Raw genomic sequence first — 18655 nt, forward strand, 5'->3', positions numbered from 1 at the left:
TGCCCCCCTCTCCTCCCCCCCTTCCCCTTTCGGCTCCCCCACCCCCCGCCCGCACCCTCGCTCCGCCTCAGCCGCCGGCTCTCTTCCCGTATTGTATGTTTCAATGGCGATGGCGGCGGCTCCTCGTGAGGGGGGGGGGGGGCAGGGGTTTCCTCCCGCTCCGCATACCGCCTCTAGGAGGAGTCACTGCAGCCCGGGCCTGCAGCGGCCCCCCTCTCGCTGCCGCCCTCCCCGACATCGCGCCGCTCCTCCTTGCCCGGGCCCCAGGGCTGCTGCTGCCGCCTTCCCGCAGGCGCCCCCTCCCCGCCTCTTCCATCACTCCCCCCACGCTCAGAAGAGAAAGGGCTCCCCTGGCCCCAGTCCCTGCGAGCTGCTGGGCTTGCGTTAGTCGGGAGCATAAAGGAAGCAAGCCCGGCTTCACATCCTTTCCCTGGTCGCAGGATGAAGGAGTGTGGAGCCGTAGAGGTTTCGAGGCAGTCCCAGCTTGGGGGATGCTCCAGGATAGGTTTTGAGGTGTCCTCCGCCCACCCTGCCCGGTTTTTGTTAGGAAGGGAGCCGCCCATCCCTACATCCCTCAGGCAAGGTGACCTGTGCGCCTTAGTACGGTGCATCTAATCCAAATGTTCCAGCATCCCCAAACTGGCTCATAACGGCCCTAACAAAGAGTACTGGCAGCTCTTTGTGTCTTGTTGCATTGGAGCGTTTAAGGCATTTGCAAGCTCTTCAACTCAGCCAGGAGGGCTGCAAACTTAACTTGCTTTCTAAATGAAAGCTGAGGCAGTTTTGTTTTTTTTTTTTACCCCCGGAGTTGCACGGATTCAGGAGCTTGAGCTCTAAAATATGCAATAAGTGATTGTGTTACGAGCCTCACAGTATGTTGGCAGCACCAAATACATGATCACAGACTGATGCAAACAGAAGAGTGCAGGGCTACACCTCTCAAGGTATTTTTCCATAAAATTGGGTTTGTATTATCATTCCTGTGTAAACATCTTGCATTATTGCACTGATTTCACTTGAAAGGTGTTTGGAGGCTACTCTAATGCAGTAGGAGATACAGTATTAACCCAGGCTGCTCCAGTTCACGTGCAACATCACTTCAGGAGGGTGGATAAGAACAACAGAACAGAGTGACAAAGAGGCATCCATCCACGCTTTCAGCTTTCCCTTTGTCGCTGTAAAAAAAATCATAAAGATTCACTGGCTTCCCAGCATTTGGTTTTGGCGCTGCCAAAGTAAACCTTTGTGTCCGTAGAGAACTGCATCTGGTAGGGGAAAAAGCGATGAAGTATTCCTTCAGGTTGTATTAATTGTGGACCACGCCACCTCCCAAAGAAAGAGGGCATGAGTTGAGAACCCAGGGTTTTCCCAGCTGTTCTGTGACCCACGGTAAAGCGTTTCACTAGCAACGGCTGTATTTTGACTGGCATTAAAATGGAAATAAAGATACCTTTCCTCTTTTTAAGCAAGGCATTCAATGAGTAAGAGTTCTAACACATTTCTGTGGGTTAATGCTTTGGAGTCTATTCTCTTTCCCATTTCTTTTTGAAAGCAAGGTCAAAATTCTTTGAAACCATAGAAGAAAAACTCATGTGTATGAGTTGTTTGAATTATTTTACATGTAAGGGGAGGTCTGACTTCGATCTTCCCTGTTGAGACTTTGAACTTAGCAAAGGAAAAAGATACCTGTAGAATTGTTAAGTGTATTGAACCCTATTGGGAGGGTAGGAGGAATATGAAGAAGATTTTCAAGTACTAAGCATAAAAATGAAAGACAATGTAAAACCCATGTGAAAAAGGAGGAAAAATGTTTACATTTTTCTATTTCCAGATACAAATAATTGCAGCCAATAATCCTAGCAACGATGCATGTGGTACCTAGCTTTGTAATTAAAAATAATTTGAGATGAGACAAAATAAGCAGCACAAGTTTTTGAAGACATTCCCTGTTTGTTACAGATTAACATCCAATAGTTGCTGTGTGATAACAACACAAACACGTAGGAGGTCTTTAAAGAAAATAATATTATGTCTTCTGTGCAAGACAAACTTTCAACGTTAGGACAACTCATTCTGTTTACAAAAACATTTTTCTGTAAACAACATTCTTACATTCAGGCATATTTGCAGCTTTAACTTTGTGTTTGTCACATCCACCACCTAAGTATGTGCCATGATGAAATAAACTGATGTACGGGTGGGGCTCCTCTTCACATCTGCCTTTCATAGCATGATGTGGTCATCAAGTGTCACAGTCTCAGAAGAGGCTTACCACTTTCAGCGAGTGTGGGGCTGCAGCCTCCTCATACAGCTTTTGTGTTCCCTGAAATAAAAATCTAACTCCCTCAACTTCTTCTTTATCACCCGCACCAGCTTGCTGTCAGGTTTCACATCATCAGTAAGAACAGTACATCCCAGAAGCAGTCACATCCCTGAGCAACATACTGTGCTACAGGCAGTAGAGCAGGTATGAGAGAAGGGATCTCCTATTTTGCCACTGATTTCTACTATTGCTTATGTTATTCCTGTGGGTATTGCAGCCTGGGAGGAGTTTTTGTGTTTGGGGAAGCAGCACCAGCATGGAGAAAACGCAGATGCTCAGCTACCCTTGCAAAGGGCAAAGAATTGCCATCAGCCCACAAACCGTAATACAGCCTCCCTGCAGGGGGAGGCTGAAGGAAGCAGGAGTGCTGGAGAAGTGTGAGAGAGGAGGAGGTCAAAGGCCTTCATAATGTGCCACTGTTTTTAATTTTTTTTTTTCCCCAAGTCAGTCATAGATGTCTGAATTTTAATACCAATTTTCCTGCCTTTGTGGCTTTTAATTGTCCCACTATAAAGTAAATTTCACCTCTTTCTTTCTCCAGTGGATACAGCTTATCCTTAACCTAAATGTTAACACCATTATATGTATGGTTTATGTTGCTTCAAGAACTTCTGGAAGATTCTGAGTTGCTTTGCAACACAAGAATAAACAATTTTTGAGTAAAACAGATCAGAGCAAGGCAGCATTTGAACAGAGAGTAACCACGTATGAATTGTTCTGCAGTAACTGCACTTTAGGAACTGCCTGCAACGGAAAAGCGATAAGCAGTAGGTCACCTAACCCACGTGGTGAGGAATTGGCAGGGTGGATATCTTCACAAATTCTGTAGTGTGGAAGATGACTGAAAGTCCGAGATTTTTTGATCACAATAGCTGTACGTTCTGGCCATTTAGAGCTAGTTGTTCAGGGAAGAGTTGTTGCTAACTAGCATTCTTCAAGACAAAAATTTGCAGTGCTGGATTAAGAGAGAGCCTTCCCCAATCAGCAGGCACAGAGTCTGCCCTCACTAGGTTGTGCAAAGACCATCTGCCAGTTGACTTCCGAGTGCAAATACAATCTGTTACTTTGTCAAAATGAACAACATATCCATTGACAGAGCATTCACAGCCTGCTGACTGCCTAATTCTCCAGCTACTGGAAAAACAGCCTGTTTATGGCACTCTCACTTTTGGGTGGAAGCTGTTATATCTCAAACATTGTAATGAATATTTCATAGCTTCAGAACCAAGAGATATGGCTTTACTCTCGCTTAGGCTGGCAGGCATCCAGGGTCGTCCTGGCAGTACAGGAACGTCAAGTGCTCCGAAAGCTCTGTCTTGTGGGCATACATAATCCAGGAATTTTATCAAATCAGTGTAAATGTTGTCATGTCATTAGGATAACCTAATACGATCAAAGCTGATGTGAGTATATATTATGGCAGCAGATAACAGATGTGATAACCAAGTTCTGCAAATATGCTATTTCTGTAGTGACTTTTTCCCCCTCTTTGAGCCATTTTTTAACCCCTCCTCTGCCCTTCTTACAGGGTTATTATGCTAGTAGGTTGTGTGCTGTGAGCTTTTCTTCTTAAAGCAACGAGAAAAGCTAAATCCTAACTTTTTGGAGAAGTCTCCTACAGTAGTATTTTTAAAATTAGATCATCCCACATACTTCAGAATTAAACGTTTTTGTCTGTGTCAGATTTTGACGTGGTGTTTAAGGTAGGCTAATGGTTAGGATGTCTTCAAAAGTCACAGATTAGCTAATACATAAGCAAGGAGGAGAGAGGTCTTTCCTGCCCAGGCACCAACTGATTATAAAAGTTAAATGCTGCTTATTAGCTTAAAAAAAATTAAGAATGTTTTCATCCATGTTATTTAAAAGAAGTGTTTTAATCGTTATTACTTATCCTTAAACACGTCAATGCAGACTGCAGAGATCATTGTCTTGGCTCAATTATTTCTTAGTCATATAAGTAAAAATACTAATTTAATATTTGAATAGTCATGGTTATTCACAATCATCTTTTTTTTTTTGTCAAATATTTAAGAATATGTCTTTCAGAATTAGGGGAAAAAAAGAATAAGGGAACAAAAACTAGAAAATAACATTGTGCTCAGTTGAGGAATATGCTGTAGGATTCCTCTCCACAGCTCAGAAATAGGTATGGTATAGGGAAAGCAGTGTGGTGATCACACGTATGGAACGGCTTCTCTGAAGAATTGAACAGGTTAGGACTTCTCGCTAAGAAATCTCAGGGGCACTACGAGAAAGGACACAGCTGATTCTCTCAGCTTGTTGCCCTGTGCTTCCAAAGGAATGCAATTTTGATATTAACCAGTAAAAAACTGTTTTGGTTTCTGAGTTTAAGGAAAGCTGGATGGATAAAGTGAGAAATTTGTGAGTGCTGCATTTGGCCACAGATCGGTACGATAAACAAGCACTGCCAATCCAAGAGGAAGAAAAGCCTCCATCTCTGTAACGCACGTGAATTTCTTGAAGCAAACATTTTGCAAGTCACTCAGGTACAGATCATTCCAGATCTCTACTGCAGGATGCTTTCTTAGCAAACTGGCATCTTGTGTATAAAACTAGATCATGTTTCCCAGTTCTCACAGTTTTGCAAAGGGATTTTTTGTCATTATGTCTGATCAGTTTGCCCTGTGCTGGTAAAGATGTTTGTCCCTTTGCAGTTACACTCTTTGGTATAGTTTGCAGCTGTGACGATACACATTTCCTTTCACTTCTGGTGACATTTACAAGTCTTCCTGGATGGGACCATTAAGCTCCAAGTTCTTTTCAGAGAAACTTCACAGGACAGGACAGCACTGCTTGTTTGTCTGCTTTCATAATTGTTCCTCAGTTTGATTTAAAACAGTCAAATAATTAGAATAACTGACTGTTTTTTCCTGCTAACTACAGAGCCCTCAGAGGGGGAGACAAAAAATAACTCAAACTGTGACCTATAGATAAAAGAAGATGGATTGAAATAAGCCTTTGGGTCTCATGTTTGTCTGAGACAGTACGCAGCAAACCCCCAAACCATTTATTCATTGCACAAGCGCAAAATGTTACTGCTCTCCTGAGGTATAACGATATAAATCCAGGAGCCATCATTTTTATAAAGCAAAAGTGACCTTAAAGCCTGAAGGAATTATAGAAGTCGTACATTTCAAACACATTCTCCTTTCCAAGTTGGAGCATCCAAACACGTTCATTTTTCTATATAACTTAATGCATCAGTCACTGTTGAACATGCAGATCCTTGAGGATTTTGCCTCGTGATCCAAGGCTCATTATCTCTCTACCCAGAGGAGGTCAGGAGCGAGGCACTTACTTTTGCTGCCTGGGAACTCAAGAGCTGAAGGTTTTTCAGCAAATCACTTTTGTGTCAAGGAATCACCGCTGTGTCAGTGCATACATTCCCTTTGGGCTAAGACAGAAACAAACCCAGGTGTATGGGAGAGAAGGAGTAAACAGCAGTCTCTGAGCAGAGAGGGGAGGGAGAGATGGATGTTCCTGGAGCTGCCTGTTTCCCCCCTTAGGCTGCAAAAGGAGCCGAGGGAAACCTTGCAGATGTAGATGTCTAATTTTCAGATATCTAAAGGTAGGCGAGAGGAACATATCGCTGTGGGGTACAGTGCAATCATCGAATAGCTGTCATGGCATTCAAAGCCAAAGGCACCTTCCCTCTTATCACCATGCCTTGCCAAAACCAAGTCAGCAGGACAGATTCTGCTTTCCAAAGGCTCAGTCATCTGATTTGTTGTGGTTCCCCCCGCCACCTCCAGATTAGCAGGGATTCCTTGAAACAGAGCAAACATTTTCCTTTAGAGAGGGTCCCTTAGCAAATAGCTGCCAACTCTTGGATTTTGAGATAGATCTACACCTTGTTACTGATTCTCTTAATTCTGAGAAAAGTAAGACAATACATAAAGCTGATAACCATGATCATTTCAGTCTCTACTTTCCTCTGGGCTTGGCTCTGTCCCCTCTGTCTGCACTCGCTCTCTCAGTTCCACAATCCATGTAGCTTTGTGTTTTATGGTTGATTAATTGCATGTCTTAAGAGCTCCAGAAAGGCTGGTCAGGCAGTGGGAGGTTCAGGCTGTCTTTCTCCCATGCAGATTCCCCGGTGTCCAGCAACACAGCTCAGCTGAGGTTGCTGCCTTTCCCTTAGCACAGGCACTAAGCAGGTCTCTGTCCTCTATCCAGCCACCTATTTTCATAGAGATGGTCGTAACAGTAGCTTTGAGACTTCTGTCCCTCTGCCAAACGGGTTGAAATTTGCCACCTAGTTCCATAGTTACTGGGGCTGACTGGCAAACAGCAGAGGGCATGATTGCCTTAGGATACTAACCTAAAAACCATCCCCAAATGGAAAGACGATGTGTAAGTGAATTTACTGTTTATTATTTGCGTGAGCTGTGATTTACAAAAGACAGAAACTACGTGTAAGTAAACAGGTGTTTTTATAAAAGGGAGAAGAAAGTATGTACATCGCACGTAACAAATGCAAATTGTACTGGAATACGTATGGCACACAAATTCAAATAGAAACCTCGCTAAAACATTGACACAAAGGAGTAAAACTCAACACAAGGCACAGGGGATTCATCAGACTCCTCTTGGAAAACGATGGGGTGACACTTTAAATATGGTGTCGTTCACCATTGCAACCACCATCCGGCCCAAGACATATTTCATTACCTCCTGCCTGGCTTTTCAGCACTCTTTTGGTTTTCCAGAAGTCCATTCCCCAAACTAACTTCTTCCTGGAATCTCTCATCATTATACTCATAATGATGTCGTGAACAGGCGAAGGCATTTAAAATAGCAACAGACAGCTCTTGCATAGCACTTATCATCTATAAAACAGCACCTCCGAACAAGATAAGGACTATTTCCTTTATCTAATAAATGGATACTTGATGACCAAATAGATAAAATTTCCATCTTTTGCCAGAAGGTAGAAATGCTTTAAAGGCACTATAATTAAGCAGCAGCTTACTTTTACAAAGCCAAACTTTATTTACTGCAGAGCAGTGACTCAGCGAGCTCTTTACGCGTACCCCTAGTTCCAAGGGCAGGTGTGGTTTCGTTGAAATCACTGGATTAGTGAATGGATGCAGGAAATAGGTAACTGAGGCACTGTTTTTGTTCTGACATAAAAATTCATGAGCTATTTTTCATTCATATGGATGGAAATCTTCTAAGTGAATCCCTTTCCTCGTACATATTAATCCTTTAATGTCTTTTCAATTTTTATCACACTGAGAAAAGATTGGTTTAAAAACTTAATAGTGGAAAAATATTTATAAAAGAAAATAATTACAATATTTCAATTCTGTTATGATCAGTAACTCCTTATGGCACAGCTACGTCTGCTTTTCTAAAATATTGCTGGAAATGGTCAACACGGAGTTCAGAATTTCCAGGATTAAAAGACAAAACAAATCAACGTTCTTATATTACCAAGGAAAAAGTGGAAAAGAGAAAGAAAATACTCATTTTGGCTGAAGAAGCTCCTACTGAGTTTGAAAAGACTGTGGGAAAGCACAGCCCTTTGTTCATTCTAGCAATTATTTAGTGTGGAATTTTCTTGAAGGCCAAAAAATTCCATGTAGCTAAACTACGTCAAAAGGAATTGAAATAATGTCTTACAATCAGCGCAATGACAGTAATAATTACTGGTAACACAAAAGTATATTACAGCACTTACATGTATGAATGCCAAATAACATCGGCTATTTAATATAGAGGCTGAAAATCTCAATATAAAAAAAATATGTAAAAAGTGTATTCAGATTTAAATGTCTCAATCAATCAGTGTTTATAAGAGATATGCAAAAACAATGCCCTGTCAAGACTTACTCATAACTCATTGCTTTACTACAGGTATATTAAATATTGTATATTCTATGCCACCAAAGGAAAAAAAAAAAAGTAAAATCTCTCTTGTAAAATTCAAGGAAACCAGATATGTAACAACAAATTGCTTCAGAAATCACTCTCCTGCAGGGATTAGGTCATTATTGTTTGACTAGCGTTGGTTGATGAGATCTTTGACAGAAAGTGTCCCAGTATCAAAGATACTACCCCAGTTTCCCCTATCTTTAGATTTAAAATGGTGAGGGAGAAGAAGGAATAACAGAGTAATCCTCTTTGGAGGATTTAAGGAGATAGCACACTTCCTTTGGGAGACTCGCCAAAGGGTGAAGGGGCTTGGTCTGGGGCACTGCTGATGGTGTGCAACATCAGGGTAAAAGGAAATCTTTGCAGGAGAGTAGAAGGGAAGATTTACTGAAGCAATATTTTGAAACATTACTGTGAGAAAACAGTGGAATTATCACAAAATGGAATTTCACACTCCAGCAAACCCCCGCCAGAGACAATGGACTGACAAACGGCGTGCGATGGAAAGCGAGAATACAAGTTCCACTACCGGTCCTCTCATACCTACCACTAACACATCTAACCTACTAAACTCTGTGTGACAACAGTTCAAAGTCATGTTTTGCAGAAAAAAAAAAAGTTTAGCAGGTTTTTCTTTAAAAAGAGTCTGCAATATTCTGACTAATTCTGAGTCTGCTTAAAAAAGAACAAATTTATTCCATAACTTCAACAAGCAAACAAAATCATAAGACAGATATAAAGCTAAACTGGTCTGGCTGCCTGGCATTTTAAACAGTAAAAGCTTTACAGTCAACTCCAAAAACTATCAGCAAACACCTACAACCTTAATCCATGTTCTGCCATGATGTTTTCATCTGATCAAAATGACAAAGAAGGGGTACAAGAAGGGAGGAAGCATAGCAGGAGGGATGGATTAACAAAAGCGAGTGGAAAAATGATCAAAATGTGATCAATGGGGATTTTCTGAAAACGCAGGAGAAAAGGTAACCATTTTGTCTGGGACAAAGCCACCTGGAAGCAACAGGGACAAACACAGGGCAAGGGGGACAAACCCAAGAAAGCGTAAAAGAAGGGGAGACCCTCATCCAGCAAAACACTCATTCCAGTGAAGCAGAGCCTGGAGATAAGCTCAAACACGAGTGCGCTGCTGGATTTCGAGGAGGGCAGACAATAGCAAGAGGCAACAATACTTTAGTAGGTACCTACCAACAGCACGCTGTTTTCAAAAAAACGTGTTTCTTTTAGTTGCTATTTCAGAGCTTTCTAGCTAAGCCCAAGATTTCGGGCCGTAGAATGCTACTGAAGAGGACACAGCGACTCTTGCCAGACTGATTTGTTTACGACAGACCACCTAAGATCAGAAGAGACCATTTTCAATCAACTGGTCCCTCACGTAGCCCTTTTGAATTCTGTAAATGTGAAGGAAGAGTTTTGGTGAGACCGTTTTGTCTGGGAGAGGTCACTGGTACCTGGTCCCTTGGCGTGGCCTGTGTGGATACGTTTATCCCCACTCCAAACTGGTTTGCCTATGCAAAGCACCGCTTTACTACTGAACTTAGGGAGAAAAAACACGATAGGAATGTCCCGAGGACATTTTGGGTGAGGAACTTTTACAAACTTATTCCAAAAGCCCATTAAAAATATACCTAAAAGAAACCACAAGAAAACAGAAAAGAGCAAACAAATTGCCCCCAAAAAATCATTAATAAAAAGCAAAGTAAAAGTAACATTATCAAACTGTATATATATAACTGTTATCTTTTAAAAAAGAAGGAAAAAAAGCACACCTACCGCCTGCAGTTCTGGTCAGGTTCTCCCTCCTCCCCCCCCCCAAAAAAAAAATAAAAAATACAAATAAAATAAGTTAACCCTTTCATCAGCCTGGTTCCTAACTGAAACTATTTCTTCCCCTGTTGCTCTATTGACTGAATAAATCTGTTCGAAGCCATAAGAGAAAAAAAAAATACTCCAATTCTTCGGATGAAACTGAAAGCAGAACTTTTCCCCCTGCTCTTTGCAATCCTGGAATTATTTTAAGGGTAGACTTTCCCTGTGCTGGTGAGAGGAGATGGGTGGTGGGTCCAGGTCAAGGTTATTCCAGCTGGGTTGACAAAGGGCGTTTGAAGGAAGGTTATTGCCTCTCTGGCACTCGCTCTGATTTAAAAGACATCACTTTGCACTTGAAATCAGCGCTTTCTCTCTGAACTGTAATGTGGATTGCTTATCATCTAGTTCTGCCTAAGGATTTAGATAATATCATTCATTAACTCTAATAATAACGGCCCTGATCCACCAGAGTACTTAAATATGCAAATAGCATCATTTAGTCCCATAGGAATCACATGCTCAAAGTTAAATATGTGGTTTAGTGCTTGGGCAAATGGGATTCCCAATGCACGCAATGAAGTAGAAATGTTATGAGTCACATTCATAAGATATGTACATAATAATTTTGGGGTTTTTTTTTAATAAATTGCAAGAGCTGTGGCAGAAAGACACTATAGAGTCCACGTGAAGAGAATTTAACCTTCAGCAGTGGGAGCTAAGGGATGCCGAATTTGCATGGCGGTTGGTACAAAGGATCCAGAGTTGTACATTCTGCCCTTCAGGCAGCTGGGAAACATCCTCTGCACCCCTCCGCGCTTTGCCGAGTCTTTATTTCCCTTCAGTGAAACGTATTAAAACGTGTAACAGCGGAATTTGACCCTCGTGATCCTTATTTTCTATCTGGAAGTAAATCTGTTGAGAGGTACCCACAGGAAGGGCCTTACTGGGCCAGCAGAATCACGTTTCTGGAGGGCTCCAGACCAAATACATCCAGCGCGCGTGGCGGAGGCCAAAGCAGAAGTACAGGAAGCAAAGGAATTATTCAGTGAAACCAGATTTTTTTTTCCACACTCCACATTTTCCTTTTCCGACAAGATATTTCATGCCTTCAAAATCCAGCATGGTTTTCCCTTTTTAGCAAAAAAACAACAACAAAGAAAAGGTCATTTCTTTATAATTTAACAGGGGAAGAAAGTTTCTGATGAAAAGGTTAAAGATGGAATCATCAACGATATCAGTGGAAGTTTGTCATCTGGTAACCAGAAACGGTAGCAGTTTTATCATGTCCTCTCTGAGCAGCACTCTAAACGGGACACGTGGGGTTTGATTGATTTTTTTCCTAAGGATAATTGTCCAAGAAGGATTTCTGTCTTGGATCAAAGGATCCCCCCACAGAAATATCGTCTCTGTCTTGCACTCATTTATACAGCAGCTGCTGGAAAAATGAGCCTAATTCTTCATCTGAAGAGTCTGACCACAATAATAGAATGAAGTGAAAACGACCAAAGAAAAAGAACATAAACGGTGCCATTTTCAAGCCCTGCCGCTGGCCTCCGGGAGAAGGCAGAAAGCAAAGCAGAAAGCGTTGGCACGCCGAGCTCCCGCAGCCCCAGCGGGCAGCATCTGGGCACAGATTCCTGGTGCGCAGTTGAAGAACTCTTCCCAAGCTCCAGGGAGGGAACGTTGCAAAACATCTCCAGCAAATCTTCAGGAAGGTCCTTCTCCTCCTTCCATTCCGCTGTCACTTCCCAAGCTTCTCCACCCTCCGACTCATCTCACTTTTTAGCTATCAGCCAAGGAGTTTGACCCTTGAAGTGGCAGACAAAGGGTTTCACGTGAAAACGGCCGGGCAGAATTAGCAGCCACCAACAGCAAGACAGTTACAAGTTTTAGTAGGGACAGACCCTGGAACTAAACTGTCAGGTTCAGAGCGGCGCAAACCCAGCTGCTGCCGCGTGGGTTTTTCTTGAAATGCAGGCACTCGTGTTTGGGAAGAGAGGCTAATCAGTAGAATTTCACAGATTCACAACCCCTGGTTTATCCACAGCAGAAGTCTATTGATCCCCTTTTGCCAGGATGCAAAAGGAGCTGCTGGTTTGCAAATGAAAGTAGAAATTAAACAAGCTTTCAAGTCAGCAGACTCTCCTCCAAAATATCAGTTTTAAAAGGGTTTTAAAATGCTTTATGCTGAATTAAGTTCAGCTTTTTAAGGGGACCCAAAAGGAATTAAACAAGTCTCCGAAGGTCATAAGCTCTGCTGCCCACAATAAGCACCTTCAGAGTCCAGCAGCTAATTTGAAGCCAAACCAATGCTACAAACAGAATGATCTGAGATAAAGAAGAAAAAGGCAGTAAGGATGAGAGCATGTGCTGACACCACATACGTGTGTGCACGTGTGTCTGTGTTCTGCTGACAGAAAGTAGCTGAGTCCTATGGAAGCTGGGGCACCAAATTCTCCTGTAGTTCACATGGTGTAAGTCAGGAGCATCGCCACTGGTAACAGAGGAACTATGCTGGGGCAAAGCTAGAGCAAAGACAGTCAAACCTCTGTTGCTCAGACTTTCCCTCCTCCCCTACCCCTTTGCTGACACACGGCAGGTACTTCAAGAGCTCTGGCAATTGCATTTCAAGGTCCCCGTGCCTCAGGCAAAAGCTTTCCCTCTCACAAACACATCAGTCGAGAAACAGCCCAAGAAATAAAGCAGATACCGTATCATCTCCAGACTCCTGAACCTCTCAGTAGCCACGTCAACAGCTGTACACCTTGTGTGCTTTTAGATACAACACAGACAACCCCATGCAGCACAACCACAACACTTACAAACCAACAATACACCACAGACACCAAAGGGAGCAGGAGGCATCGGCGGGCGCTGCGAGGGATCCGTGAGCTTTTGAGGATTAAACACAGCCAGCGTTTTTAGAAGGGGCTGAAGCATCCAAACTACCTACCTTGTGAGCTGAGTGCTGCAAAACCAGAGTAGAAATTCACTGCTGCTACTACCATAACCTTCCAAACCCAAGGCTGTCATCGGGCTACCTGGGTGGGCCTTTACTAACTGCTTTGTGTTTAACAGGTGTGTAACTGAAACACCAGAGGTGTGGCATTCCTTTAAATAAGTGCTGCTCCAATTAGCTGAGCTTCACAGCTGCAAAGCCTTATAACAGGGAGGTGGGTCCCACAGGAGTGAGGTCTGTTACTGAGAAAACACCCGAGAATCCCTCACTGCTCTGCAGTTCATTTTCTTTCTGTCCCATTTCAACTCTAGTACCCCAAGCAGCTCATGAAAACATCACACATGGAAAAGTTTCATCCAAAGGACAATGTTGGCATGAGAAGAAATGGTTGTAAATATCATTAATTAGTTTAGGCTGAAAGTTGCGAGGAGTTTCCTAACTGTGAGAGCAATCTGAGCGGGGAGCAGCCTGGGGGACGGGGAGGCGGGGGACACCGGGTGGTAGAAACCTCCCTGCTTTTTAGATGAAGTTCAATAAATTTCTGAAAGGGTGAGGTGGCAAATGGATTGCAGCAGCCCGGGGCTGGGCTCTGTTCCTCGGGCAGTCCCGGGCAGGCCTTTGCCTCTGCGTACAAGAGAAGCGCATCCCTTAACGCTGAGGTTTTACTCTGATCTATAACTACTGACAGCATCTCTCTGTCCCCAAAATCTCTGGGTACCAAACTGTCTTTCCCCCTTACGTGAAGGACAGTGGAGGTGTTTTAGGGAGCAGATTCAGGCTTCCCCTCCTTCACTTATTTTCTAAGAAGAGCATATTGTGACGTTCACTTTAGTCCGATACTATAATTTTTCCTGATGGGTAGTTTAGACTTGCAACATTAACAAAGGTAGGTCAAGAAGGATAATTAAGATGCACATATGCAAATTATAATGACACTCTGCAAATCTGCATGAGACCTTTGGTTAACATTTTAAAAAGCCATGTGGATTGATTTATCTAATAAACATTAATTAGGATATCATCGAGGTATGCTGCCATATGCTTAATTTTAAATGAGGCTTTAATTAAGCTACTTGGAGGCCTACAGTTTAGAACGATGTCAGAATTTCTTGCTGGCCAGGGCTCGTTGTCATGAGGGTTATTCCAGCCTATGGGAGGTGCTCTATTTTATTGTTATTTATTATTATTTTTATTTATAATTATTCCCAGCTCCTGGGAGGTGCTCTGCTTTAGCCAGAGGCAAGAGACTAAGAGTTTCTCTTTGTACCCACTAACCCCACAGCTCCCAAGGAAGGCGTTACCGTCCCTGCACAGCCAAGGAGCAGCCTCCAGAGGAGCTGGTGGGGGCTGTGCTTGGTTCTCTGAACCTGATCAGGAAACAGACCTTGTTTGATAATTATTGATCGTGGAATCTCTACATTCCCAGTGTACAGTGCCTACTGTGACTTTTTCTAGCAATACCTTAGTTTAGTCACCACAAAATTGTTAATATTTCACTTTAATAAAAAATACACACTATTTTGAAATAGTCTTGAGTGATTGCAGCTTGAAAAATGAAAATGACCTTTAAATCTATACAGGGCAGTTCCTCTGGGCACTTTTAATGCAATAATTTATTAAGTTCCTATATTCATCACGTGTGCACAAATACCATGTAAATATTACAGCTGTACTCCATGACAAGACAAGCATAATGCAGACATAGAATTATACAGAGAACTGACAAACGGGGAAGAAGGGAGGTCTAGTATTTTCTGTACAAAAAAATATGCAGCTTTTCGATACTTTGTAAAAATGCATAACTTCTGGCATTTCAGAGAACACTGTATAAAAATAAATATTCTATGTACAGTAACACACACAGGCCAGTCCAGGGTTAGAGTCATCACTGCAAAAGAAAACATAAACGGGTGTTAGCGACAATTCACCAACATTTGTTAGTGACAGCGCAGCGGGGGGAAGGACCACGTCGGGGATGGCAGGACAGAGGGACAGCACTGGGGAAGCTGGCTCCGGGGTCTCCAGGAGGACAAGAAATGGTGCTGGCTGTCAGCAGGGATCCTTTTCGCCTCCCTGGGCGGTGAGGGTGGGAGGTTCGATCTGGGCTGACTCTCTGCCTCCCGCTGTGGCGTGGGTGCGTGGCACTGATGCACGCCGCAGGTACGGAAGGTGGGCTAGACCCTGAGGGGTCCCTGGGAACCTCAGGAGGAGACTCCTGGGGCATCAGAAACCACAGGAGAGCAGAGGGGACAGGGACTTACACCCCCCTTTCAGTGCTAGCCCAGGGTTGGGCTAACAAGCCACAAATACAATTCTCTCCCTTTTAGCCTATAAAACTAAACAGTAATATACAAAACAAGGGAGAGTTTGGTTGCTGCTTTTCAGGGGTATGGTCCTGGAAATCCCGTGCGTGCCTCCACGCCTCTTTTGCTTTTAGCCAGGCTCACTGAAAAACACCCGCAGGACCCACAGCACTGCCAGGATTATTTTACCTTATTCCAGCAGCCTTGAACTGGAAGGCCATCTTCTCCCTGCAACAAAGACGGATGAAATAGCAGTTTAGGACACGGAAAACAGCACAGAGAACGAGGAAAGGAGGAGTGGGTTAACTATTACAGCTGCAACAAACAGTCTGAACCAGGGCTGGAGGAATAGTCTGAAAGATATTCCTCAGCCCTTTGGAGTGACCCAGGCTTCTGGCTGACATAACCCATGTAGCTTGGAGCAAGGGCCAGGGCTGAAGAGGGGGGTTGCCTGCAGGCTACGCAAGGAACTTGTGTACAGGAGGTCTGTAGGCTTGTTCTCCTTCCTCACTGAGGAAGGTGTTTAGCCAGGCTTCCCTGAAGGAAGGGCACAACACAGGAGGTCCCGTCCAGCCAGGAAAATACCGCAGGAAGTCGGCAGTGGAAAGCACAAGATGGCTGGTCTGTGTCCTCAGGCTTGACTCTATAACGCTGAGGTTACAAGCAAACCCCAGAGGCAGCATTAACCTTGGGGGTCCTGAGGGGGGTCTGGAAAAATCCTCCATTTCCTTTCTGCCCTGTGTGTTACAGGGTTTGCTTTATCACAGGGGAGATTGCCCAGCTGTCCCCTCGTGCCTCGGAGAAGATCCTGCTCCAGGGAAATTAGGAAGGTGCGAGGCTGGGCGGACCCTGTGCTGGGTGAGGGTGTCTCAGCTGACTCCCCGAGAGGGGGATTTTGCCTCCATAAAGTCTGTGAGATTTCTGCAAAAATCCCCCGGCGCTTCTGCACCCCCGAAGCCTTGGGCTGCACATCCCAAGGTGGGTGTGTGATATTTTTTTTTCAATTTTTTTTCTTTTAATGTTGAAAAGGTTGGGTACTTTAAGGGCTGCGCTACTAAAAGACTGAGACTATATGGCTGGGAAATGCTTTTGTGAATTGCTGCCATTCATTTCATGTCAGTGCAGCCCTATTTGATGGGAGAAAAGAGGAAATCATGTCAATGATAAGGTGCTCTTGAGCAGGAGATAAAGTCAGGTGTCAGAGCTACACCTCTGACGTGAGAAGTCAAATACTTCTGCCCTGTGCATATGCCAGGTTCGTGGGCTATTGCTATTCCCCAGGAAAACTCAAGAGCAGGGAGGGAAATGGTACAACGCACGATGATGCAGGCATATCTCTTCATTCAAATGATTCAGGTCACCCTTCTTCAAGTACTGCGTGAGAAATCTGCAGTGTGTATCACCCGTTGGGGAAAGAAAAAACCCAAACAGAAAAGCAAATGCACAGTAGAATGTTGAGAAATAAACTATTTAAAGGAGCAGCACTTTCAAGGGACTGATGAAGTGAATGTTGCCACGATGCTACAACCATATTGCTCTCTGAGTGTGTTTTTTAGACCGTGGTCTCCTTGTGACATTTCCTCCCATCCCAACAATGTGAAAATACTGCATTAGGGGTTAATTACTGGGTAAATCATGGCGTTCCCATTGGTGGTGGTAGGAATGACTGGTGTAGTGCATGGCAGGAGGAGATGGGAAGTTAGGTGTATGAAGGAATGGGAGGCCAGGGAGTTATAGCTTAGGGATCAAAGGAAGACCAGGGTCACAAGGAAGTGTTTGTTGCAGGCGAATTTGCCGAGGACGGAAACGCGACGTGCTTGTTAGTACCAAGTATCTCCTTCCACATAGCTCAGATTTGTAAAGCATTAGTTCACGGCCTCCGTAAGTTGCACGCACGGATGTGTCAGCTGGATGCTAAGCTTTTAACCTAGTTGGATCAAAAACCATGCTTATTCACGTTCCCGAGCTAGCTTGCATGCCAGAACACTATATATAAAAAAAAAAATGGCATCTGTATCTCACCAGATTTTCTGGCAAGTTTCCCTTAACAAAAATAGGTACAAAAAGCAGCGTATGTTCTATATGGCCGCACGGGGTGAATCCTAACTGAGAACAGGCACAGAAAAAGAAAGGTAGGCTACCAGGGCACCGGTAGCATCTCTGCACCTGTGAAATTAGGTGCTTTATTCAGCCAAAATGTGCTCCCTAGAAACCTGGCTATTACCAGCGGGAGGCGAAACACGCAGCTCAGTGGTTTTCCTCCTTTGCGGACTGTTCTGGGCAGGTACTATTTCACCCGTGGGACTGGCAGAAGAGTTTCTATTACCCAGAATTTCCACAGCAGCAACTGAGACTTTGCAAGTAGTCACCGTTACAGTGACTGCCCCAAAGAGACAACGGCAGCACCCAAAGGAGGGAACGCTGGAAGGAAGGCTAACATCAGCTCTTCACAAAGGTCAGATAACCAAGGCTTGTAATGGCAATTTCACGGTCAGTTTCCTCAGGGAACTAGTGAAACCTTCCAAACTAAAGGCAGTTTTTTTCTTTGGGACACGTTTTTCCAACTAGTTGAACTGACTGATATCCCATTCCTTGTAAATGGCATCAAACATCTTTAGGGGAGCATAAAGCTTGGAATGACAATCCTCAAGCAAACCTGGTCATGCCCAACGGGGGCTGGAAGGGCAGGGGAGTGCACGTTTCAATGTATTATGGAGTTGTTGAGAATGCTGTAGGGAGCAAAAACCTCACCTGAATGCTGCATCTCCAGAAAATCTCAGAGTAAATTAATAGATTGGTGATGCTTAATGGGATGCTTAGAAATCAGTTGTCCTACAATAGTTTGGTTAGATGAGGCAATAAATACAATTATCATCCTTTAATACTTGAATAAGATGGATATCAGGAAACAGGCAACTCAAAATTCAAGTTTCTTGGATGCTGTGGGTACCATTTTGCCTTCTGGGGAGTCACAAATAGGAATTGTCTAGCAGGAATCGGGGGAGATAAGTGTCCAGTTAATACCGAGCCATGGGCTTGCTAACAGGGTAACTTTTTTTCAGTCATCTTAATGTACAGGGTGACTGAGGTAATACTGAGTGGTGTCAGGCTGCGCTAGCCACAAAAATAGAGTTAATGAAGGACACAAGCATTGCAGCTCCTTGCTAGAAAGCCAGGCCAGTGCAGAGCGAGGTCTTCACACGTTAGTCTACTGCAAGGTCTCAAAGTGAAGGCAAAGGAAGAATTGAAGCAGTTGTAAATAAATTCGTGTTCCTCGTGCCACGAAGTAATGCTGACAGCAGCAGTGGATCACAGCATGAAGGCAAGGGCCCGTTTCCAACGAGA

At 43.7% G+C, this 18655-nt stretch overlaps 1 protein-coding gene across 1 annotated transcript in view; it reads right to left on the reverse strand.

Annotated features, from left to right (window-relative positions):
• Positions 1 to 14633: 14633 nt before the first annotated feature.
• The window catches only part of COL13A1 (collagen type XIII alpha 1 chain), a 57803-nt gene continuing 53781 nt past the window's right edge, over positions 14634 to 18655 (reverse strand). Inside the window, exons 40-41 of the mRNA XM_068416506.1 lie at positions 15500 to 15538; positions 14634 to 14895 (exon numbers count right to left, since the gene is read on the reverse strand). Coding sequence (XP_068272607.1) covers positions 14893 to 14895; positions 15500 to 15538 — 42 coding nt within the window. The 3' untranslated portion in view covers positions 14634 to 14892. The remainder of the gene's footprint in view (positions 14896 to 15499; positions 15539 to 18655) is intronic.

The sequence above is a fragment of the Nyctibius grandis genome, chromosome 20 (genome assembly GCF_013368605.1).
Source record: "Nyctibius grandis isolate bNycGra1 chromosome 20, bNycGra1.pri, whole genome shotgun sequence".
Classification (NCBI taxonomy): Eukaryota; Metazoa; Chordata; class Aves; order Nyctibiiformes; family Nyctibiidae; genus Nyctibius; species Nyctibius grandis.